The 27,269-nt window shown below is 42.6% G+C and overlaps 1 protein-coding gene across 1 annotated transcript in view; it reads left to right on the top strand.

Moving 5' to 3' along the window:
* slc44a5a (solute carrier family 44 member 5a) overlaps positions 1-27,269 on the top strand; it is a 93,342-nt gene that overhangs the window by 38,251 nt on the left and 27,822 nt on the right. Inside the window, exon 2 of the mRNA XM_084412724.1 lies at positions 6,055-6,103. Coding sequence (XP_084268850.1) covers positions 6,055-6,103 — 49 coding nt within the window. The remainder of the gene's footprint in view (positions 1-6,054; positions 6,104-27,269) is intronic.

Raw genomic sequence — 27,269 nt, 5'->3', positions numbered from 1 at the left:
TCGCAATGGTTATAAAGGGAGGGAGACGGCTCTAACATACCCTGCAAACTATCAGACGCCCCATGCACTGCCCCTGTAATCAACGCTTCACTACGAGGTGGAACTGATGTATCCGCGTGGACAGTTACATCACAGGACTGTATAATATTATTATTTCCAACCAAGAGGGGGATCTGTTTTCCCATCACCCGACAGTTTTTTTGATCGAGATTAATAATAACACCATATTTTAGCAAAAAGTCAGAGCCCAGTAAAATTTCCTGAGGCTCCAAATCTGCGACAAGAAATTCTGTAATGACAGTTAGGGTGTCAAATTGGCACACCGTTTGCCAGCGACCCAAAATCGGCATCCTCCCCCCGTTGGCCACTCTAACCACGCCCTCATGATGTTCAAGGTAAGCCCCGCCATTCGTAATAGTAAGCCATCTCTGTTTCGGTATTATTGAGACCTGTGCACCGGTATCGAGTAACAACTTAACATCACACCCACCTAATTTAGCAGCAAGGTAAATCCCAGGATTGCCTTGGACCGGTGAGGCCAACTGAAAAAAATTATCTTGCATTGGGGCAGGCATTCGGCCTATGATGCCTGCCCCCTCCCGTTTCCCTGCACATAAGGACAGTCTCTCCTAATATGCCGATTACATCCACATTCCCAACAACCACCTCCTAAGGGTTGCCCCTGCCTTCTCCCCACCCCACTTAAACTTAACGGTTCAACACTGCTATTCCTTAATGTGGGGACTGCCTCACAAAATTGTTGTACAGATTTCTTCAACGTCTGAACTTCATTACGCAGCGCATCCACTACTTCAGTCAGCGCATCTACTTTACTTTCTGCCGCAGAAATGTGTAACTCACGCACTCGAGCATCAGGTGTAATCGTGCATTGTTCTAACCCCTGGATAAGTTCATATTCGCTTGCAATATTAATTGCTTCTTCCAGAGTGATAGGTTTAACACTGCGCAATCGAATACGCGTCTCCCCATTTCCCACATGCGCAATAAAATGATCTCTAGCCAACAAATCCTGTGTATCCGCTCCTACTGAAGAATACGCTTTAGTCGCCAGCCTTCGCAGCGCATTACCAAACTCGCGTAAAGTTTCGTTCGGCATGCGCTTTCGTGTTGAGAAGCTAACGCGATTCCATTCTGCAGTTTCACATGGTTCAAAACATTTACCTAACGCATCCTTCAATAAAACATAACTACGTTTAGCCTCTACCGAAAGGCCACTATAAATATCTCGAGCCCGCCCCGATAATAAAAGTGCCATAAATTTTAATTTAATTCCATCATTCCAATTATTCACCACAGCTGCCATCTCAAACTGCTCCATCCAGTCAGACCATTCTCGACCCATGCCGGTAAAAGTCTCCGGCATAAATACTGGACGTGCAATAGACATGTTTGATAAAGCAGCTGTGGTCAGAATCGAAGGCGCAGCAACAGCTGCTGCTGAAGTAGATGGAGTGACCGCCACATCCCAGTGCCCCTCTCCGCTACCCTGCATTGTCCGGCTGTTTTATTATTATAAGGGATTAAATCCCACCGCTGCCACCAGTGTAACAACCGAACAAAATGCTAGGGAAGCAGAGATCAAACACACTCGAATGGTATGTGAAACGTACAAAATTCTTTATTAAGTTCAAAACATGATAGGCTCTTAAAAACGTGTTACCCCCCTTGGGTTGTTGATACAATGTCCCGTGAAACAGTCCAGCTCCCGTCCGATAAGGAGGGGCGGGCTACCGGAAATCCTCAATCTTCGACAGGTCCACGTAGACGGGCTCGCATCCAATAGATGCACACAGAAATCGGGGACCGTCCTTAAACAAACAGGATCGCCCTCTCCAGTCTCTTTAACTTGATAGCAGAGTACATGTGTCCAGAGCTCTCCTAAATCCAAGCAGAGTCCCTATCTGTCTACATTTACCCCCCACTGGCTGGCTATCTTCACCGCCGGTGGTACTAGTTACCGCGAGCGGCCGTCAAACAGGTACCCAAGTGAGAGCTCTCCCACCTCTCTCCCGAGCAGAACTCCACACCTCAATAAATAGTCCTCCACTCCTCCCCCTTCACCTGGATGCACTAATTTAATTACACATCCATTCATTCGTTCAGACAAAGGGGGCGTGTGCTTCAATCACTTAATTTCCTCTTAATCATCACAATACAATACATTTTTTATTTGAACAGTGTTCATCTGTATATATAAATGTACCTTTAATACAAAGAACACTCTAATTTTTAGTGAAGTATTGCAAAATTTTACACGTCAAGTCAAGTCATTTTCATTTATATAGCGCTTTTAACAATGTAGATTGTCTCAAAGCAGCTTTACAGAGATAAATGTATAATTTAACGTAAGATTGTTTTGGCTTTATAGCGGTTCTTTAATAAAGTTATTTTCCAGCTAAAGTTAGTTTTGATTGATTCGCTTCCGTCGCAACGATCATTTGTTATTAAATTAGGGCCGCCAAGACGACACCATTCTCTCTACACAGACTTTAAACGCGAACCTGTGAGAAACGCTGATGGCGTTCAGATGCGCATTAAGAACGGGTTCTATAGTTATGTGCGTTTGAATATATGTGTGCAGGTTTGGAATTCCCTGCAAACCAAGCCTAAACAAATTACCGGTGTTTCCTTATAGTTTTGATTCAGAATTTTATTTTATTTTATCAATTCGGGGTAGATACGCAAATTGAGTTTTCCCGACGACGCGTTATCTGTAGAGTGGGAAAGGGATCCTCCATAGGGAGAGACTAGTTGGCACTTCAGCACTGCGTTGACATCGGGTCCAGGCGAAGGTCCTTCATCAGATCTGGAAACGGCCTGGATCCGGCAGGCTGCGGGAAAACCTTGGGATAAACAAAAACACTAAAATTAGCGTAGATGCCATTCTTCTCATGATGTAACAAGTACATCAGGATTTATGGGAAGTGTTCCCGGTTCCAGCTGACCTAATCTATGCAGCCTAATATTGAATTATAGAAGTCTATAATGTATTATGTGAACGCTATGTCAAAGAGATGTGTCTTTAATCTAGATTTGAACTGACAGAGTGTGTCTGCTTCCCGGACAATGGTAGGAAGGCTGTTCCAAAGTTTTGGTGCTAAATAGGAAAAGGATCTACCGCCAGCAGTCGATTTAGATATTCTAGGTTAGGGTGACCATATTTTATTTTCAGAAAACAGGACTGGGGCGTGGTTGATGGACGGGGGCGTGGTCTGGGAGGCGTGGTTAAGGGATTGGGGGCGTGGTTGGGGTGAATGCATAAAAAAATAATTGACAAATAATGCGTTCACAACCTTGCAACTATGTTATTGTACTTTAATACATAAAGTAATACATCCTTTCCATTCAACGTTTGGACCGAAACAATAGAATAGGCCTACTATTAAAAAAAAAAGTTTAGCTTTTAACACCTTTTACATGACAACAATATTTCTTTTCATGGTCATAGGTTAAGAATCTACCACTAAAATAAAAAAATCTACTACACTATTTCAGTATATAAAAAAAGATATATATATATATATTTCAATCCTCCTGATGTTCTCTTGTAGCCTATAATTTCTTTATGTGGGCTTCTAGATCGCTAGCACCTTTATTTGACACTGACACGTACGTGCCAGCTTTGCAGTTCAAGCATTCTGCTTTACACGGATCCAGACCGAAACGAAAACACAGGAATTTTCTCTGTAAATCATCTGTGAATTTACATTTGGGCTTTTTTTTTTTTCGCTGTTAGCTACTTACATATAAACTGAGGCGTCGACCGTCGAGTCCTGGTCAAGTCACGCTGCTAAAATTGAAATTCTGTGTCTGTGAACGTAAAGTCCGCCTACTTTGATTTGATTGGTCATTTCAAATATTCTGACATTGAAGAGCAGTGTGACAGGCCAATGAGGCTGAGATGAACAGTGAACACACACACAGGCCTCTGTGTTCTGACGTGCTCTCTGCTTGCCGCTGCGGATTGAATTTGAGGAACGCGCTGATTATAAGACGGGGCAAAGCCGAAGTCGGTTTCATATGTTTTGTGTGCAAAGGCAAGCATGTATTTAAAGTACACACTTAATGGCCCAATGAAAAATAATGAAAACCAGGACATTTTCACCACTTTACAAAAAACAGACAGGACGGTCAGGACAGGACGTGAAAACAGGACATGTCCTGGGAAAACAGGACGGTTGGTCACCCTATTCTAGGTATTATCAACTGGCCGGAATTTTGAGATCGCAATAGACGTGAAGGAGTATAATGCGTTAAGAGCTCGCTCAAGTACTGCGGAGCTAAACCATTTAGTGCTTTGTAAGTAATCAGCAATATTTTAAAATTGATGCGATGTTTAATAGGGAGCCAGTGCAGTTTTGACAGAACCGGGCTAATATGGTCATACTTCCTGGTTCTGGTAAGAACTCGAGCTGCTGCGTTTTGGACCAGCTGTAGTTTGTTTATTAAGCGTGCAGGGCAACCACCCAGTAGAGCATTACAATAATCTAGCCTTGAGGTCATGAACGCATGGACTAATTGTTCCGCATTTGTCAATGAGAGCATATGACGTAATTTAGATATATTTTTAAGATGGAAAAATGCGGTTTTACAGATACTAGACACGTGACTTTCAAATGAAAGATTGGTATCAAAGAGCACACAAATAAATACACAAATAAATCTGCCATAAAATACCATGAAAAGGCCACTTAGTAATTTGAAACTGTTAAAATACTAAAACAAATCACTAATTTATATAAAACCATGCCCACAAACCTATTCTCTCTCACACAACTTACTTGAAAGTGTGTGTAATATTTCAAGATGGTATACAAATCAAACTGTGTCCTGAATGGAACGTAATTCTGCCTTACAAATAGGATGATTTTATATTTCATATTGCTATATTAAACGGAACATCGCCACGTTATACTTGCCCGCTATGGCCACAGTCCACATTGATTGCAAGTGCCAGAAGCCTCCCTCTGCTCACTGTAGCGTAACAGGTGGCTGATGGGAGAAAAGGCCCATTGTGCAGAGCTGATGGAATGCTCAGTCACTCTGCTAAATGTGCCACGGCCATCTCCATCGATTTAGTGTCACTTCTCAGATGACAGACCAATTCAGACAAGGTGTAGAGCATGGCGGTAGTAATATGATTTGGACTGCAGAAAAAACAATTCAGGAAATACCAGGAGGGATGTGCAGTTCACATGGTTCTGAGCAAAGGAAGATGAAATGTTGATAGTGATGCCTTAGTGATTCGTTTAGTCACATGAGATTGGTTTATTGTTGTTGTTATTTTGCCTAAAATGAAATGTACAGCAAACCCAGTGATTCATATACAGGACTGTATGTATATTTAATGAAAATTGAAAATTAGCATAATTGTTTCCTCAAACAAATTCACAGGAGATCAATTTCAGCAATTCCTCGTTCCTGTAAAAGCTGAAGCAGTCACTTTAACAAAGCATATTGTAGTCATCGAACAGCCATCGAGACGTAATCCAAACACAGTGTCTTGCATTGGCAAGAGTTTAGAGATTCCTCACTGACAGACAGTCTGGCAGGTGGAACGGCAGGGGATAAAACTAGAATACATAAGCAAGCTTTAGGATTTCCATCCTGTATCTTCTTTCCTTCTTAAAATATCTGCCATTTTTACTTGAATCTTCCGAGTTGTCAGTCATCCGCTCGTCTTTACCAGTAGCAAGCAAAAGAAGTCACTCTCAGTGACAAAGATTGGGAAATCCCAACCATTTTTAATGAGAATGTTTCCACAAACAGTAGTAGGCTGTATCATGTTAGCTCTTTCCCCAACTGTAACAGGTTTGATTGTTAATGTATTGATGATATACAGCAGTGATCTCAATATGGGTACCGGAACCACTTTTTGGTTGTGATAAGTAATAAGTGGGATAACATACAGTCAGTCGATCACAAATCAAGCCCGAGACTCTCTGTACCTCATATTTGTCTATGATTTTCCCTGCTAAACCTCATATCTCTTATACCTAATTAATGTTAGATGTTTCCTTTTTATTTCCATAGGTGAACCTCGCAAGTTTGACCCAACATTTAGAGGGCCAGTTTACAACAGGTAAATCAACCTTCATGTCCTTTCATTGTTGCAGATTTACACTTGATTTGAACCACTGATCACAGTCATCATTATTTATGACATCGTGTCCTCATCATTCAAAAGCAATTTTAACTATTCAGAATGTGAAGTGACATCCAAACCATCATGGGGATCGCCTTCTGACCTTTGACCTCTACTCACAAGAGTAATAAATTCAAAACAGCCGATGAATTTTGTGATGCACCAAGTACTTGTGGAGTATTTATTTGCTATTTCTGTTGAGTGGAAAGGAGTGAAATATATATAATATCGCAAATCAATATTGGCAGTGATTCTTTCTGAAGTAAATAGAAACATTACGTTTGTCCTTTGATTTTAATAATAAATGCAACAAAGGGTTAACTGCACTGACATTTCTGTTCACTTTATTACACCGTTTGCAATTCTCTTCTCACAGAAATATTCACTGTTGTCATGGAGATGCTCTTCTTACAGTACGTTCCTTTTTATTGCATTCATTTGATCTCATATTGCTAAATATTTATTGTAAGAGTGAGTGTATGATGTGGATTATCAACTGAACAAATCCAGTACACCACAGCTATAGAAGCTTTATAGTCTTTTAGCTGGTCTGTAAATCAGTGGGCTTGATAAAACTGTGTCTAGGGCTTAGTTTATTAATATATTAATGTATCTGTGGCTAAAAGCCATATGCTGTCGGAAAACAGCACGATTCAATGGCATTTACTCAGTAAAGTAAGAGTGAGTGGAATCTGAGGAGCTGTGAAACAATCAAAAGCGGTCAGGCGGGCGGCAAACGGAGGCCCAGTAACCCATATAGAGTGATGATTTATCATTAAATAAAGAATGAGGAGACCGTTCACTTCACTAACTGTTTCTGTCTGAGGAGCGGAAGGCAGCGAGTGCGGCTAGTGAAAGTGTGGCCGAGGGAGAAAGAAACAGTATTACCTCTTTTCATATGGGAAGATCACAGTCAGACCGTGTTCAAAGCACAGTGTAATTTCGATGTGATATCATTAGTATTCGTCAGGATCCTTGCGTAAAAAGTTGTTCTGATTGTGTACGGTTGGATAGAGAGAAATTTTTTTACAATATCAGCATAATGAAAGTCCCTATAATGTAAATGTTATGTAAATTGTGGATTAAATGTCTTTATAGTATTTGTATTATTAAATGTTATGAATATTTATTTATATATTTTTATGATTTTAGATTTTACTTAAATATTACTTAAAGCTACACTGTAGGATTTTCTCCCGTCTGGCGGTGAAATTGTTTATGACTACCAACTGAATATTACTTTCTAGCCCCCTCCCATTCCGATGGCGTTTTAACTCCTACGGTGGCCGTATTATTTCAAATCTGCCGGCAGTCGCAAGTAATCTCCCCCTCGCATTCGTCACGGTGCCACTGAGTGTAAAAACGCGAAAGGCGAAGCTTGAATTTCCAGGTATGTCCCTCTTTGGCTAATGTATTTTCAAGATGGAGGCGCAACATGGCTGCCGCCATTCGAGCGACTCGCTCGTATGTATTCTAAATGGCAGATTCTACGCTTACGAGAATACTTGATTAGTTGGTAGAAGTAATTACACATTAATGAGCACATATCATTTTGAAAGAACAAAGTGTTTTTTGCTAAGAATCAACTTAAAAAATTACACAGTGTAGCTTTAATATTTTGTATGTTTATCAAGCCCTGCAAATTCAGGTTTCATTATCCTTGTGGAGATCATGACCAGAGGATTCATACATCTGACTATCCAAAAACACAATGAATTTATATGCTCTAGAAAACAGATCACCCTGGTCATTTTGCCGATTCGTGGGCTGATGCTGAGAGGACATTTATCGAGGCATCTTTTGTTAAAGTTTCCTGGTATGATTGGCTTCAATGGGCCCATTAGCACTCTGATGTGAATACTTGGATGAGATGATTACACATTTGATGCAAAGCAATTACACACAGAGAGAGAGAGAGAGTCAAAGCACAAGGCATTACCCTGTAATGTCTATTGCTTTTCTGCATTCTGAGTCTTTAAGGCGAGACACGGCAGGCAAAAACATTGATTTTTCATGCAGTGGTCAGTTTTGAGATTTTGGGCTAGTTTACTCCTTCAATATGTGTTCTTTCAAGCTGCTATAAAGAAAACATTGAAAATATACATTAAGATGTTTATTTTATTACATTTTGTTTACTTGCGGCAGTAAGTATTCTCCCGAATTTACCAGGAAGTTAGCATTCCAACGCGACAAGTCTGTCATGACCAGGATCGATGTAAAGCTCTGAGTCTCCTGCAGAACGCTATGTAACCCAAATATGGGCATTTCCTTTCTATCAGTAACCAATCGTGAATGTCCAAAGACAAAATCTCATTTAGAGCTATTTAAATCTTTAACTGCCGTTTTCTCAAAATGAGTTTTTTTGCGTTTTTTTGTCATTCTCCAGTACCAACATCTCAGCCTATGTAGCACCTGTGTACACCAAACTTTCCAGTTATACACTTAGCAGTATTCTGAAGATATTTTCAGAGGAATTTGTTAATAAATCATTCCTGGCCTGATTTATGTGACATTTTAATCAAAAAAAATATTTTGATTTAAGAATATATCCTGAAATTTTCATCTTGTGTGTAAACAAAATGAAAAAAGAATTTTGCACCTGGCTTTGTCTTTTAAAATGTTACCTTATTCACCTGTAGTGTCTCGCCTTAACAGGAGAAATTGGGGATGAATAATTCCCTGGCAGAGGTTTGAATGCTTCAGCCTTTTAAATTCCTCACCATCCCCACTTGGATTCCCTTGAAGTGGGAAGAGGGAGACAGGACCGATTGGATCTTGATAGCTGGAGATGTAATTATAGATCGTGCTATGTACAGCAAAGCTGCAGTTATTCTGCACTTTCTCTTCATGTATGATGGTTCAATTTGTCTCACCCATTGGCTTCATACTGGAGGAGGTCAGTGAGCTTGGCTAATGGGAAGTAGATGACAGGCACATTAGAAGTTAAGAAGTCAAACGGCTAAAATAGCCTATGTGCCTTTACTCTCAGGGCCCTATCTTGCACCCAGCGCAATTGACTTTGTACACCGACGCATGTATCATTCCTATTTTGCACCCGCGCAAAGCGGACTTTTCCCTCCACAGATGCACGTCGGTTAACTAAGAAATACACTTGAGCTCCCCGGGGCGCGATCTTTTTTTTTCCCAGGATGGTAGGGGAAGACTCATGAATATTCATTAGGGAAGTCATCCCTGATTGGTCTTAACCCCAGTGACGGGTAGGTTTAGGGCGGGGTTAGGAGTAGGTCATCAGACCCCCAGTGGCGGGTAGGTTTAGGGGTGGGGTTAGGGGTAGGTCATCAGACCAATCAGGGATGACTTCCCTAATGAATATTCATGAGTCTTCCCCTACCATCCTGGGAAAAAAAAGATCGCCCCCGGGGCGGTTCAGCGCAAAGAGAAGGCGTGTTCCGCCGCAAACGTTCCCTCATGCTATTTTACAGGTTTAGAAAACAATTGCGCCACTGACCGAAAAAAAAACAGTTTAAAGTCAGTGGCGCGTTGCGCATGTTATTCATATGCTATTTTAAGGGCGCATGCTTGGCCTTAATCAATGTAGCGTGTGCGTTGTGTACAACACGCATACACTTTGATTCTCTCATCTACACACAGACGCAGCAGTTATTTTTGCAAATCATACATTATTACGATAGATAGATAGATAGATAGATAGATAGATAGATAGATAGATAGATAGATAGATAGATAGATAGATAGACATTTTATTATAAAAGCATACATCTAGCTTACACATTTACCCAAATTATTATACGCCTGTTTAACCGAAGTCAATTTGGGTGTGTTTCTCCATCCCCAACGTCCCTGACGAGAACGTCGGTCTCCTCGGCCTTGAACCGCTCCTGTCGTGCGCCTGGCAAATCCGCCGTTATAATAGGAATCCGCTTTAGAACAAGCGCGCCTGCTCTTAAAGGGAATGTGAGATGTCGCTCTGATTGGTTTATTTCACGTTACGCCCAAACCACACCTATGAATAATGAAGCTACTTCAGACCAACCCCTTTTAGATTTGCGCCAGGCGCAAGAGTCATTTATCCCGCCGGGAAAATAGCAACAGCGCCGAGACCCGCCCACAAAGTTACTTGCGCTTTGCGCTTTGACACTTGCGTTTCAGATCGTTAAAATAGGGCCCTCAGAGTTGTATGAAGTCAGCAAATCAGATTAGAGCTTTTCAGACCAAGAAAGTGCTTTCCAGTTTTGTGTGGAGTATGCAACAGATGGCCTTTTATGCTTGTTAGTTCCTGCTCTCATTATAGCTTGCCAATCGTTTTGCTTACCTGTCTTTAATTTCTGTCTTATGCCGCATTCCAGACATAGTTGGGAACACCCCAATTGAAATTTTGATGGCGGGCATGACTCAATTTGTGTCTTTCTGTCAACTAGGGAAACAAAACAAAACAAAAGTCATGACACAAAATGCTCACGTTAAAACAGCTGACGAAAAACAAAAATAAGAAAATATCAAGGTGAAAAAATAAGCAAGAAATAAGGTATCTTATATATTACATTATAAACACTACCCGGTCTCATGTGAAAACTTAACTGTTTTATGAGGTGGAGATTTATGAGGTGGAGTCTGAAATTATTTCTATGATTTTTATTTTTTAAAAAGCATGAAGGTCCACCCCAAACCCCACCCCTTAAGCAAAACCATCAGTTTGAAGTGAGCAGATCATACAAAACATGAATGGGATTATATGAATTGATACAATTTAGCTACCAATCTGTCAAAATGTCAAATAAATAGATTAAGATTCACAAATAAATGTAAAGAGTTTCATAAAAAAAATGTAAAATTCACAAATAAAAAAAATTGGATTTGCAAATAAAAAAATATTTACAAATGCTTTATTATTTTACAAACACAACTCTGCCTGGCATTTATTTGTGAACCGCTTTCTGTGCATTTGTAAATCTCCTCACGCATCTCTGGATTTTGAAACACTTCTAGCATCATCGTGCAGACAAATCCACAAATAAGTGGACTCCACCCACCGTTTACTCAAGCCAATCAGATAATGGCCACACTGACCTGGCCAATCGTAGCACGTTCTCTCTACAACCAATCACGTTTGGCTTTACACTCGGGGCGGGAACTTCTTGCACCCTTGAAAGGAGCAGTAATAATCTTTGGGCGCTTAGTTCGTTCAAATTGAGTCAACTGTTTGTGTTTAAAACACTCTGTTTTCAAAAGATCGTTGGAGTTTAAGGCCTCTTTATATCTTTATCTTGTTGACATAAAATACTTAATGTTAAGGTCTGAATGGAATTTGAGCATTATACATAGAGGCAGGAAGAAGTACTGTAAACCAGCCTTTATTAATTATTATTGCAGAGATTATTTCACCAATAATAGTCGTACCACAGCTCAACACACATCCAGATGTTCCCAATAAATTGTAGTTGATCACCAGGTATGTTTTATTAATGGAAAAAGAAACAAAAGGAAATCTTTCTAACCTGAGTGACAGCTTAGTGATAGTTGAGTGGACCTTGAATGAATGACTGAATCTCTGCCCCTTATGGTGACATTTGTTTGCCTCTATAGTCTTTTACTGTAAGATGTCAACACGATTCTACAGACATTTTCACCTGGCTATATCCAATGTTTAGATATGTTGTGTTATGTATGCAAATTAGCGCATACATTATTATGCACCGTTTGCTCATGTTACAAAAAAACAACAACCTTGCAATAAAATTTGTTTTGTTTTTTGGTCTTAATGTAAGTAATCAACTCAGTAATTTTCATGGTGATATCTAAAGGTTAAACATTTTTGCCTATTCACATGAGAAAAATAAGGAATAGGCTATATTTGGGTCTTTTTCAAAACTTTCCCCTAATGGGATTCTTCAGGGCTTTTTTTTTTTCTTTACTCAGGACATATTGAGGATACAAAATCAGTTGAGTTTGGTTCTGTTGCAATTTGTCCTAGGTTGACCCCCATTTTGGCTTAAAATGACTGGACTAATGTAACAGTACGAGCCTCAGCATCAGCGTGTATAGGGGTTGGATGCTGCAAATAAAAATCTTGCAATGTTGAAAAATGCATCTATGCATTTAGCCTACTTTAGATGCTGTAAGTTACTTTTACCATAAAAAACTATTAAGTCTGATTCATATGAAATATTATTTGTGTGATCAAGTGTTTTAACTGATCAGTAAATGCATATCGCTTGTCTGCCAGGCATATTTCACTTTTAAATGCATGATATCTCTTGGAATGCAACAACCTGTCACACGTTTAAAAAGAACCCACCTAACCTATCTCTTACATACAACCTAATATCTTCTCTACAAACAAAGGGAATCGTAATACAGGTATTTAATATTTAAAATACTATTTATAAAGCCCTATAGATTGTGAGATCTACGGAGCTGATCATATGCGACATTAAAACTCCTTGGCTGAAGAAGTGGGAAAAGCTGTTGGCTGCTGTGTGACAGCAATTTCACCTATTACACAAACGTACTCGGTTACTAACATAACCTTGGTTCTCTCTAGAAGAGGGAACGAGTATTGCGTAAGTTGCTTACGCTACGGGTAAAGTCATCTTTTCTCGAGATATGAAGCCAAAAAATTATCCTTAATTTAGTATATATTGTCAACGTGTTGCAGCAGCTAGCAGACCTAGAGCGGGCTAACTAGCGCACTCATTGGCTGCTCTGGGGCAACTGCAGCAGCCTACCACTGAGCCCTGCGTGACGTCACGCCCAATGAGCGCGTCACAGCCCGCCAGAATGGGGGTGGCTTAGCGTATAAAAGGACGGGCTCGAGGGCTGCTTACCTGGTTTTCATCGACTGAAGCGAGATCAGCTCGGGGCGCGAGCACGGCAGGTTACGCAATACTTGTTCCCTCTTCTAGAGAGAACCGAGGTTACGTTAGTAACCGAGTACGTTCTCTTACGAGAGGTTCTCTCGTATTGCGTAAGTTGCTTACGCTACGGGAACCCTTTGTCAATGCCGTGCGCGCCAAGCATCCACCACATAAGTCCCAGGGGCACACCCGGGGAGCATATATTTTAGTGGGAGTAAGACGGCCAACAGAGTGGGCCAGTGCATACATATAAGCACACAGAGTCATGTGGCAAGAATTACAGAGCGGCGCAGCCGGTCCATACTGAGAAGAGAATATCAATCCTCATAGTACAGCTCAACCAGGGGAGCTGGGATAAATGTGAGAGTAACCTGTGCATGAACGAAATCCAAACAGCACATACTCATAATTTAGACTGACAAAAGTCTAGCCTGCAAGGCAGGGACTTCTAGGTTATAGAACCTAACAAATGTAGAAGGGGAGGCCCAGCCTGCCGCCATACAAATGTCATGAATAGAAATCCCGCTGGACCAAGCCCACGAAGAGGCCATGCCTCTAGTGGAATGAGCCCTAACGCCCAAAGGGCACTGCAGGTCTTTAGACGCGTATGCTGTCGCGATAGCATCAACTATCCATCTAGACAGGCTCTGTTTCGAGGTGGCGAGACCTTTGACGCGCCCACTGAACGAAACGAAGAGCTGCTCCGAGCGCCTGAAGGCGGCGGAGCGCGTGACGTAAATCCTTAACGCTCTAACAGGGCAGAGGAGGTTACCATCGAGCTCGCTGCCGGATACCGGTAGGGGCGATAATGTAATAACCTGTGCTCTGAATGGAGTGCCAAGCACTTTGGGGACATAGCCATGTCTTGGTTTGAGGATGACTTTTGAGTCATTAGGCCCAAACTCGAGACACGTGGCGTTAACTGATAACGCGTGCAAGTCACCCACACGCTTAACTGATGACAGGGCTATCAGAAGCGCGGTTTTGAGCAAAAGTTATTTCAGGTCCACCGTTTGCAAGGGTTCGAAGGGATGTGCTTTCAAAGCCTCCAGGACTATAGAAAGATCCCAAATAGGAACTGACGGGGCCCGCAGGGGATTCATCCTCCTGGCTCCTCTAAGGAAGCGAATGATGAGCTCGTTCCTTCCTATTGACTGGCCGCGCGTCGACTCTGCGAACGCCGCAATGGCCGCTACATAGACTTTGAGCGTGGAAGGGGTTCTGCCTGTATCCAGCAGCTCTTGAAGGAAACAAAGTACCCCCGAAACATCACACGTTTGTGGGTTTAGGTTTTTGCAGGCGCACCATTTAGAAAACACGGACCATTTGGACGCGTAGAGCCTTCTAATAGAAGGGGCTCTAGACTGCGTGATCGTGTTCACGACCCCTTCTGGCAGAGCAACGGGTATCCGTTGATTATCCATGCATGCAGAGATCAGCGCTCTGGATGAGGATGCCATATCGAGCCGCCGGCTTGAGAGAGGAGATCCCTGCTTGCCGGAATCGGCCATGGGGGTGTGTCCGTCAGCCTCATGAGCTCCGGGAACCAGACTTGGTTCTCCCACCGCGGGGCTATGAGGAGCACCGAACTGCCAGTCTCCCTGATTCTCCTGATTACCTGTGGTAACAGCGAGATTGGAGGAAAAGCATACAGAGGGCAGCTGGGCCATGTTTGGGCCAGCGCGTCCTCGTTCTTCGAGAAGAACACTGGGCAATGAGCGTTGTCTTTTGACGCAAAAAGGTCAACATCCGCTTTGCCGAAGCGGCGCCACAGTAATTGGACTATCTGAGGCTGCAGGGACCATTCCCCTGGGGGAACGTTGTCCCTGGACAGTTTGTCTGGACCGTCGTTCAGGCGACCAGGCACATGCGCGGTTCTCAGCGAGAGCAAGGAGTGCTGAGCCCAAACGAGGAGGCGTTCCACCAGAGTATTGAGATTCCTGGATCTGACACTGCCCTGGCGGTTCAAGTATGCCACCACTGACATATTGTCTGTGCGAACCAGTACATGGTGGCCCCGCAGATGAGGGAGGAAATGTTTCAGAGCATTCTCGACCGCTATCATCTCTAGACAGTTTATGTGAAGGCGTTCTTCCCGGTCTGACCAATGGCCAAAGACCGGTCTGCCCTCGCAGAGAGCGCCCCAACCCAGGTTGTAGGCATCTGTCGAGACGACTTTCCGGTATGAGATAGCGCCCATTGTCACTCCTGACTGGTACCATTCGGCCACTGTCCAGGGCTTCAGAGCTGAAACGCAGCTCTGAGTCACTCTGATACGCAGACCGCCGGAAGCCCAGGCTCAGTGTGGTACCTGTGCGTTCAGCCAGCGCTGTAGCGGTCGCATACGCAGCAAGCCCAGCTGAAGCACCGCTGTGGCTGAGGCCATGCAGCCCATCATTTTTTTTTGAAAAATTTTCAGGGGAACAAGGCTGCCCTTCTGGAAAGAAGCGGCCAGGAGTCGAACACAGCGCGCGCGCGCTGTGTCGACAGACGGGCCGTCATAGACACAGAGTCCAATTCTATTCCCAGAAAGGAGGCTGTCTGACTGGGCAGTAATGAGCTCTTGGTCCAGTTGACCGTGAGACCCAAATTGTCCAGATGGTTGAGAAGCAACGTTCTGTGAGATATTAGTTCTATCTCTGACTGTGCTAGAATCAACCAGTCATCCAGATAGTTCAGTATTCGCACGCCCTGACTTCTGAGGGGAGCGAGAGCCGCGTCCATGCACTTTGTGAATGTACGAGGTGCTAAAGACAGGCCGAACGGAAGGACCGTGTATTGATATACCTGACCGTCGAAGGTGAATCTCAAGAATGGCCTGTGATGGGGTATTATCTGAATCTGAAAGTAGACGTCTTTTAGATCGAGAGAGATAAACCAGTCCCTCGAACGAATTTGCGCGAGGATTTGTCTGGTCGTGAGCATTTTGAACAGTCGCTTCATAAGAGCTTTGTTCAAATATCTCAGATCTAAGATAGGTCTGAGAGTCCCATCCTTCTTCGGCACGAGGAAGTACAGGCTGTAAAAGTCTGACTCGCTCTGGGAAGGTGGTACTGACTCTATGGCCCCTTTGCCTAGCAGCTTTGCTATTTCTGCGCGAAGTAGGGGGGGGACGAATAGCCCTGCTTTACTGTATTCAGCACCCATTCTGATACTCCCGGAATCGCTTCCCATGCTTCTGCATGCATAGCTAGGGGTAGAATAGCCTCTCGGTTCCGGTTTCCACACAGTGTGGGCTCGTGTACCTGTGTCAGAGGTATCGGCGCGGTGAGCGCTGAAAGCGGCGGCTGGCCTCTCTGCATGTAACATCCCGGCTGCTTTGGGCGGGGAAAAATTCATGGAGAGAAGCCCGGGACGCGTGTGTAGCGCCGGGCGTTTTGTGTGTAGTAGTAAGCGTGAGCGCTTGTGAGCGGGCACAGGACTTACATTTATACCATAGCCGGTGTGAGTCGGCTTTATGTGTTCTTTCCCTTGGAATGACTGTGTAGCAAAGCAGGTAGTGAGTAGGTGTGGGCACTGTATCGTCGACACATTTTCTACATTTAACAGTCGAGCGGCACGTGCTCGCTTTATGAGAGTGGGCTCTGACACAGGGAGAACCGTGCTTGTGTGTAGGGGTGAACACTGGGCAGTGGGCACATTTTCTACACTCAAAACACCATCGGCGTGAGCCGGATAACCAGAAATTACGCTCTTTACGGGATATCTCTGGGTCGCTGTGAAAACGGCTTTTGGGTGCAGGCATGCGGGTTGTACAACGTGCTCGTTGGCTGCGAAAAGCACATCTGCAGTCGCCTCTTTTAAGGAACTGGCAGAGCGAGAAACTTTGATGGCGGTCCGGCCGCGCCGGGATTCAACCACCTTCTCCTCCTTGCGGCCGCTAGGAGGACTTCGCAGGCCGAGGTCCCCGCGGGGGAGGCGGCCTGTGGCGGCTTGATGAGCGCGATCTGTGGCGAGCGCCTTGGCGTGGTCGCGAAGGCGGAGGCTGGGATGGTTGCTGGGCAGAGCTTCGTGCAGGAGGTTGCTTGTTAGAGTGGCCTGCAGCGGAGCTTGAGTGCCGAGGCAGGAAAAGCTTCATGGCCTGTGTGGTTTTCTGAACCTCAGAAAAACGGCTCGCTCAGTCTCCCTCATGTCCGCGAGCGTTAGCCACAGGTGCCTTTCCGTCACAGTAAGCGAGGCCATGCATCTCCCTATAGCCCGGGCCGCGGATTTAGTGGCGGAAAGGTCCGGCGCCCCTCCTAGATCCGAAATGACGGCCTGGTCCGGGCCTTTCTCATCCCACTCATGGAGGAGATCGGCCTGGAGAATTTGAAGCACTGCCATCGAGTGTAGGGCGGAAACGGCTTGTCCAGCGGCGGTGTAAGCGCGGCCGACAAGAGCTGAAGTGGCGGGAGGGCAGCCTTTGCACGCCATCCCGCAAAGGACGGACAAAGGTGCGCTGGTATCACCTCTTCCACAGGGGGGATAGACTTGTATCCCTTCTCGCTGGCGCCGTCCACCTGGGAGAGCGTCGAGGAGACGGAAGAGTGAAGTCTTGCGGAGAATGGTGCGTTCCACGACTTCGTGAGCTCGTTGTGGAGCTCTGGCAGGAAGGGTGCTGACCTAGAGGCAGGCGCATGGCGGCGGCTAGGCAGAAAACACCCGTCAAGCCTGTTGGGCGCGGGCGCCTTCTGGAGCGAAGGGGCGGGGTCCGTGATGTTAGATCCAGACCAGTTTTCACTTCCTGAAGTTTATTATTTCAGAGCAAGATCGCCCCGAATGTAAAGCCAAACGTGATTGGTTGTAGTGAGAACATGCTACGATTGGCCAGCTCAATGTGGCCGTTATCTGACTGGCTTGAGTAAACGGTGGGTGGAGTCCACTTATTTGTGGATTTGTCTGCACGTATAAATGCCAGGCAGAGTTGTGTTTGTAAAATTTTGTTATTTGCAAATCTCATTTTATTTATTTGTGAATTTTATACATTTTTGTGAAACTCTTTACATTTATTTGTGGATCTTAATCAATTTATTTGTGAATTTGATACATTTTTGTGAATCTCTTTTAATTTATTTGTGCATATTAATCTATTTATTTGGAGTAAAAACCCCATGAGTTCCATTCCAGTCATTATTTTAAGTGAAATGTCCTTGGAATTAGAAAGACTCATTATTTATGTCATGTGCCTACTCCTCTATCTACCTACTCAGACTTCTTAAGCCTTGTCAAGCTAGCCCAGCGATTAGTGACTGTGCAGTAAATCTCCAGACCTTTGAATCCTTTGTGTAACACCACATCATTACATGAGTATAATAGTCCTTGCACATGGGCAGCAGTCTCATTCAGGGAGAAACACATTTACTTGACTGGAGCCAGAGTACTCTGCTGCCTGTCAGCACAGTCAATCTGCCATTCCTCAAAGGACTCACACACACAGCGGTAATATATAGAGCTGCTATTCACAGGTCAGCTTAACACACACTTACCAATGGATGTGTCCGAAAGCTGGGAAATTCTATCTTTGCTGGCAGTATGAGGCAGAAAGACAACAAGGCACATATGAATTTAATGTTTGTCACATCCTTGTTCAGATTTTGGTTTCAGATTTGCCTGTCTGTCTGTCTGTCTGTCTGTCTGTCTGTCTGTCTGTCTGTCTGTCTATCTATCTATCTAAGCCTAGCAACTAGCTTAAACATGTCAACAACACCTAATAACATGCTAGCAATGTACTAAAAAATGCTAGCTTCATGCCATACAAAACATGCAAGCAAAGCCTAACAAAATGCTAAAACAGGTTAGAAATGTGTTAAAACATGCAAGCAACGTTAGTAACTTGCCAAAACACGTTAGCAATGTGCTAAAACATGCCAGCATTTAGAAACATGCTAGGAAAATGCTAGAATCATATTAAGCAGTATGCTAGCTATGCCTAACAGAATGTTTGGGTATTCTTTGACAGATTGCATGGATTTAAAACCTTCAAACTTCAAGCTTTTAAAACAATGGCCAGACTCTCTCAAGCCAATATTAAAGTTTTTTTCCTGACAAACTTTTTAATCTAGTTTGTATTGCTGCCTGATTGGATAATCACATTTCATTTAGCCTACACTTGACCACAAAACATGGTGTGTCTATGCAAAACATTGCTTCATGCAATTGCAAATACCCCCAGCAAACTCTTTTGATCCCTTGATTATAAAATTTAGCTTTTAAGTTTTAGAGTTTCATCTGATCAGAAAATAAATACGAATCAGTCTGAAAGGTACCAGATTGTATCTTTGAATTTTATTTCAAATTTAAAGGCAGCAGTTAGTAAATTCAATTAAGCGGGTTGAATTTGATTTTACGGAGTCTGCGATCTGTTCTCTTGCTGTTCTTGGAAGTACAATCTAATGGAGCGACTGGGGGATATTACTGAACCATCAATCTTTTGATGTGTGAAGTTACTCCTCGTGTCATCATTTTGTGTCAGAAATCTGCAGTACAGCCTCTGTCAAGAGCATCGGCAGTCATCTAGGATCTAGCCTCTGTTGGCTTCTGATCTGAATTGGTGATCGGTTCTTTGGAGATTTGATGGGAGATAAAATTTGTTTTATGTTATGGTATGTAACTAATATGATGCCCAAAACTGTAAATCTGTACTAAAACAGCTTTCATGCTACAGGGTTTCACATGCTTTAAAGGAATATTCCAGGCTCACTACAAGTTAAACTAATTTGACAGCATTTGTGGCGTAATGTTTATTACTGCAAAAAGTGATTTTGACTTGACCATAGCAAAAATGGAGGTTACAGTGAGGCACTTGCAATGAAAGTCAATGCCACCAATATTTGGAGGATTTAACAACAGAAATGTGAAGCTTATAATTTTACTGTCAGTTTAGGGTTTTAAAGTTTGTTGCATTGCATTGTCGTCACAATGAAGTTGTAAAATTGGATATAATTGACAAATAAAAAAGGTTAGCAGTTTTTTTCCCACACTGAAATCAAAGCTTTTTGTTTGTCTTGTGGCTATACTGTTGAGTATTTTAATGGTTACGATTAAGCCCCGTTCACTTCTATAGTAAATCCTCAGGTCGAAATGTTTTTTGAATGTGATCAACATGATGCCACAAGTTCTGTAAATTCTTGTACTTAACATATTGAACCCGGAATATTTCTTTTTAAATCAGGCTTTAAAACATAATAATGTACAGTCGATGGATAACAGTGTATGTAAATTGGCAATGGGTTTACTGTCCCTTTAATGAGTAAAAACTGTACTGTAAACTGTATATCCTGATCCTACACTGCTATTAACCAAACCATTGAAAAGTTAGGGGCAGAAATGGAAACAAAGTGACCAGCAAAATGGTTGATTGGAACAAAACTCTTTTAACATGGAAAGATGTATTTACCACTCTTTGCTGTATCACATCATGTCTGGTTTAGACACGGTCTTAGACTATGATTCATCCTGTGACAGATTTCATTCGACACATTCGGCAACCTAATGCTCAGAATTCAGAGAAAACGAGGTATTCAGAGAAAACGAGGTATTAAAATTGATCTCAAGTCAAATCAAAATTGAATCAGAAAAGTTGTAAGCCATTTTTCTCAGTTCCAGTGATGGCACGTCTGAGGGTGAAATCCACATGGCATATGAGCTGATGGGCGGACCTCTTTAGAAACGTCTCTGAGAAGAGATGAGACATGAGAGTGTCTTCTGGCAGGACAGCAGGTGAGGTTGTGCTGGAGGAGCATGAGAGCATGAGGATAATCAAGACACTGGCAGCACTCAATCCGTGTATGAGTGTTGGGAAAAATATATATAAAGTCCATAGTCAGTTCAGCTGCTTGTTGTAGTCATTAGAGCTGAGATACTTTCAGAAAGAAGGTGTGAACAGCGAAAAAGGTCAAAAAGGCAAAAAAAAAAAAAAACAGGAAGAGACAGAGAAAAAAAACAGTTCAATTATTTAGCGAGAGAGAGATGTGTTTGTAAGAGCAGTTCCTCACGCTGGTTCTCAGGCACCTCTGGCCTGCTGATTCAGCTCTCTGCTCTTTCTTTGTTCATCCTTGAGATCTCTAAAGCACATTATAGCACTGACCAATCGATTGATAATTCTGAGTTTGAGAAAATCACTGTGAAGTTATCACAAGCCTAACATCAGACGAGACGGGTTGAAAGGCGCTTTCTTTTTGTTTACCTGGCCAGTTGTCTGTGACTGCCATATCAGTGACTTTCACATGAAAACTGCTTGCACTTCTGACTTCTTCCAACAACTTGACTGTATGCCATTAGAGTATTGCTGAGTACTGATAGCTGGTTGCTAGGGTGTTGTAGGTGTTTGCTAGCATTGCTATCTGGTTGCTTTGGCATTGCTACTGTAGCTGGATGCTATGGTGTTGTGGGTGGTTGTAGTGCTTCTTGTTGTGATTGGTTAGTGATTTAACTAGTTGCTTTCATGTGGGTGGTTGATAGCACATTGCCAACTGCTTTCTGTGGTGTTGTGAGTGGTTGCTAGCATTGCTAGCTGGTTTGCTAAAGTGTTGTGGGTGGTTGCTAAAGTACTGCTTATTAAGTGTTGTGGGTGGTTGTTAGGGTGATTTATTAGAAAGCATTGCTAGCTGGTTGTTAGGGTGTTACTAGAATGTTGTGGGTTGTTTCTAACATTTTTAGGTGGTTGTTAACATTGTTAGCTAATCGCACAATTGACATTAATGTGTGTTTTTTAGAATGTGTGGTTTCTAGCATTGCTAAGTAGTTGCTTGCATTGCTATCTGGTTGTTAAGGTGTTACTAAGTGGCTTCTAGAATGTTCCGGTTGTTTCTAGAATTTCATGGTTGCTAGGGTGTTCTGGATGTTTACTTATAAGTCTAAGTCAAAAGAGTCTCTGTGATGGTCTGGTCTATGGCTGAGTGTCCTCCTTGAGTGTGGAAGTCTAGGAGATTTTATTTTATTTTTTATTTTTTTTTCGCTCAGCAGAATAAAAATATTAGTATGATTGCACAAATGGAGCAAGACAAGTCATGCATCAAAGTTTAACACTTAAAGTTGATGATTTAAACAAATCTAACCCTAAATATGACAAAAAGGAACAGAAATATCCATGAAACTAGTTGAACATTGTGACTAAGCGTTATGTGAAATTAGTTAGCAGTGAGCCGCTCATTTGGACTGAGGCTGTGCTGAGCTCAGTGTTTAGTAGAGCACTGACCCACCTGCTGCTATTGATAATGAGCTCTAATCGGCTTATGTGTTTGAAATCTCTCCTGCCCTTCCCTGTCTATTTACAGAGGAGGTGGGCTTAAGGTTTTACGTTTGGAGGGTGGTGAGATTGACCTCAGTCAAACCAGGTTTAGTGTAACCTTGGCATGAGAATGTGGGCCTTTATAAATAGTCTCATAAATGTCTGGATCGTGCATCATTCTCAGGTGCAAGTTAAAGGGTAATTGTATCAATAATGGTCATAATACTTCTCTTTGTACCTCTGTAAAGCCCTTCATTTGAGCCCGTTTGCAAGGCCTTATTTACGGCTAGGTATATGTTAAACGGAAAGATTTTTTCTGTACTACAAACTTAACTTAAGGCAGGGTCACAGGCAGTCCTGTGGCTTGACATTTGACATTTTGACATTTTGTCCGGCTGCCTGAGGTTTCATCAATCAGACCGTGATTAGACTAAATCAAGACTTCTATCCAGGCTGAAATGCACTGAAAATACATTTGATTGTATGTGGTGCATTCATTGATTCTCCTAGATCAAACATTGCCAACCACACAAAACCTCTGTGGTTTATTGTAAGGTATGACTATGAATATATGAATTAGAGGAAGATGGGTTAAGATGTCCAGACTTTTAATGTCAATAAATTATGTTGGATATGAAATATCATAGTTATTGATTTAGTATTTCAGATTAATTACACCTTTTCAAAAAAGACTCGACTCGACTTGACACTCACCAAACAGCGGTACGACACGACAACACTCACCAAACAGTGGTACAAGACGACACTCACCAAACAGCGGTACAGGGGACAAGACAAGACAAGAGACTGTGGAAACACGAGGTCAATAAATACACAGAGACTAATGACTTGACAAGACACACCTGTGAACACGATTAAACAATGAACCAATGACAACAACACATTAAACGAGGAACCACATTACATGATCACATGAGGACAAGGGAATCACATGACAAAGGGGAGCACATGGCAGGATAACATAACTGTGAACACCACAAAAAAAGACATGAAACATGAACATGAAACAAAACCAAAACTTGAAGTGACAATTTCCTAGGATGCATCATCATTCAGAACACGCTAAATTCGCTGATCATGAGGGAGGAATCTTTCTCTATGAAAGGTCATATTGTACTAATTGAAAACTTGATTGTTTTGTGTGTTGTAATGAGAGATGTGTCGAGAGCTTGAACTTCAGTTTTTAAAAAGTTCCACCTTTCAACCGCCATGCTCTTATAGTAATTGCCCAGACACAGCTGTCTCCTCCAAAGAATCACTTTCATCAAACCCTTTGAGAGGCAAGCAAAGTAATCTGTTACCAGCGAGCGAGTTAGACATTTATAATTACTTTCTGCTTTCAGCAGTGCAATTTTCTTCCATATTCAGCTTCAGCATATGACAAGCAAATATTACTTTTATGAGTTCTGAAGAAGATCTTTCAGTGCAATATACAGACACAACTTGCTTACTAAGAGTATGTTTATGTGTCTGTTCTGTAATACACACAAATGAGGAATAAAATAAGACAAATGAAAGATTAGAAGTTCTGTGTAGAATATTTGAAAGCTGGACAAGTTGTAAATCCAAAATTTCAAGCAGTTAAAGAGCGAGTGATAAGCATGGTTGATTATGAGCAGAATAATAATACAATTGAGGACCATATATAATCTCTAAATTGTGGTGGTGGTGGTGGTGGTGGTGGGGGGGGGGGATGTCACAATGTGAATGAATGTATTAAATGAACAAAGCTGTGAAGGTGGTATTATTCACAGGAGAGAAGCGATCAGAGATTATATTGTGCTCTCTGGCTGATACTGTTCTAGTATTTCTAGTATTTATTTGAAAATTTTGTTCATTTGAATTTTCTGTCTTAAAAAATTAATTATTTATGCTTGCGCAATAGTAAGTCCCACCCATCCGTAAAACCCCAAGTGGACCTCTAGATTGAAAAATCGTCAATGCAAGTGAATGTGAGAAAATAATTATTTTCTGGTCACGTTTGAATTGTGCCATGAATGTGAACATATGTTGTCTGTGAATTTTTTATATAATTTTTCATGTTACGAGTTTGACAGTATATTGTACGATTCTTTGGCTAGCAGTTGTGGAAAAGACATAACGAGAAAGACTACATGTCGCCTATGTGACGTCACCCCATAACACATTTTCCCTCCACTTGTCAAATCACGGTGCTAATGCTGCGATAATCTATGGAGACAGATCGAGATGCCTGTGTGTTTTGTACCCAAATGTCACCATTCAAACAAAATAGGCTGTTCTTTCTTCAGATTCCCGTCTGATGTAAAAGCTAGGAATCGCTGGATAAAACGGATGTTGTAGTCCACAAAGTGCTCTCACACAAAGTCTAACCGTATCAAACTTCTACCCGCTAAATTGTAGCATTCTTCACACGAAAAATTATATTAAAGGAGTCATAATGTAGAAATTTCACTTTTCCATGAGAATCAATGTATGTTATGATTGCATAATGATTGTACACTGGCCGGGAAGCCGATATTTAAAAGTGAAGCGTTTGTTTACCTCGGGGTTTGTAAAATGGGCCACGTGCACGCGCACGAAAAAACGAGATTTTGATTTCTTCCCCTTCTTGACGTCAAGACGGGGGAGGATATACCAAATATGGACACCGCAAACCTATGCCGCGGGAAGCCCGCCCCTCTCCCCCTCAGATTCAGTTTAGTTGACTCGAGAAAGATGGAGAAATCGAGTGCACACCTGAGATGCTCTGTGGGTGACTGCCACAAACAACATGCAAATGTGTTTTATCTACCAAAAACTGACGAAACTATCAGGGAACAGTGGATGAAATTCATTTTTAATGACGCTGTCCCAACAACTCTTTCAAGTGGCGTATCGTTAGGTGTGTGTGCTAAACATTTTACACCGGAATCATTTACAAATTTGGGGCAATATCAGGCGAACTTGGCCTCGAAGCTCCGTTTGGGAAAAGGTGCCATCCCAACCATCAGGGACTTGCCAGAAATTGAAAAGGTAAGAAAGACTGTGTTTTTATTGCTCTACTGTGGTTAACAAATAGCAGCTAACAGCTAATGCGGCTATTGTATGTAACGTTACCTTCGAGGTAAACACGGGGAATGGACTCTACGAATGCTAGCCACATCTTTCGACTTTGTTTTACACTAGCAGCTACAGTAGTGACGGTACAGGAGTCCATGCTCAGTGGCTAAAACTGTTTAAATGCAAGTATGAAAACAATATATGCACCGAATATTCGGCCACCGAAAATTTTCGGCCGAAAATGGCCCAAAAGTGCATTTTCGGTTTTCGGCCGAAAGACTTTTATCACCGAAACAATACGGCCGAAATGTTGTGATGACGCAAATGTAACCACCCCAATATAATAGAGTGAACTACAGGTTCTCTACTGGACCAATGATTTTCTGTGGCTCAACAACCAAGGAAAACACTCAAGTACACAATTTCTTAGATATAAATATAACAATTTTATTTTTGGACAAGCATAATAGTAAAACCCAGGGGGGGACAGCAGGTTGATGCAATGACAGGTACGATTATAATCATGTATTTGTAATTAATGATAACATTTAATCAATAAGCTTAAAGAGAAATAAAGCATCAATCAAACAGGACAATATATTCAGCACGAGGTTACCAAGGTTGTTAAATTAAATCAATTCATGTGATCACCCATAACACGCATAATTTCATTGCACTGCAAACCTCATATAAAGTCGTATAAATCACTTAAATACCACACCAATAAATACACACCAAATATCAGGACATACCATCAATACCACTCACGCTAAATACATAGACGTCGTCAATAGCTGTACAGTACAAGAGTCATATGGGAGGTAACCTGCTCTCCTACCCCCTTACGCACACGCACTCACTTTACACACAAATGGCGCTGGGGGACCGGTAATCACACACATAAATAAGGCCTCCCCAGCGAACATAGCACTACCAAGACACACATCAATAACCTTAAAAATGAGAGTGTACTGCTGGCTTCCTTACCCGCTACCGGACGTGGGTTCACGCATTCAAGGAAATCGATGGCGGCCGCCAAACTTTACGGGGAAAAGCCCCAACAAAATATCCCTCCCAGTCACACGCGTCTATCTCCAACCCACGTCCCGGCACGGCAGCCTCGGCAAAGAACTCAGCAGCACGCACAAAAACCCTCCCAAACAACAAATTCATCATACCTTTAATGGCTTTGATCCCTGATTGATAATGGAACACAGGTGTTTCTCTTCCCCGACACATCATGAGGAAAACACTGTGGACGCTACTAGCGTTGCCACTCCCCTTATTTGGGGACGAGCAGCTTACATCCGCCCCCCCTACTCTAAATGTGTCCGCACATTCCCACTCGAATACTTCACATTCTATAACGTTGAGGCAACAGGCCCTTCGTGGCCCGAGTGGACCGTCTTGAACATTCGACCTGTGAAGCAGGTGAACATGAGGGATTTTCCCCCTGTGCAGTCTGTAATGTTACTTCATCAGTGTCCATATTACGGGTTGCTTCATCAATGTCCATATTACGGGCAGTCTCTCCGTCCTTTTGTGTGGGTACTGGCAGACCTGTAAGACCGCCCCCCACCCAAGGATACATACACCAATTACTGTTCATAGGATTGACATCAGAATTAGAATGCAATACCTCTACTTCTTCCTCCTCTGAGGGCAAGGAAATTTCAAACTTACATGGGCTTAACATATTGCGATGCAACACTCTCTCGCCACCATCACCCCTTTCCTTCTTAACCACATAAACAGGTATATCTTGATTAGGTTGTGACGCCACTATGTATATATTACGTTCCCATTTATCATCCAATTTACCCTGTCCCCTGGCCCTCTTATTCAATACCATAACTCTCTGACCCACCAACAAAGGTTCCCACTTGACCCTACGGTCAAACCCCTTCTTTTGATGCACTTGAGCCTTCTGAATGTGTTTTCTGGCTTGATTATAGGCAGTCACTAGTCTTTCATGGTGGTGGTGCACCCAGCTACCTGTTGTGCCTGAGAATTCATC

The sequence above is a fragment of the Rutilus rutilus genome (assembly GCF_951802725.1).
Source record: "Rutilus rutilus genome assembly, chromosome: 6".
Classification (NCBI taxonomy): domain Eukaryota; kingdom Metazoa; phylum Chordata; class Actinopteri; order Cypriniformes; family Leuciscidae; genus Rutilus; species Rutilus rutilus.
This window is presented reverse-complemented; position numbering and strand designations above follow the sequence as displayed.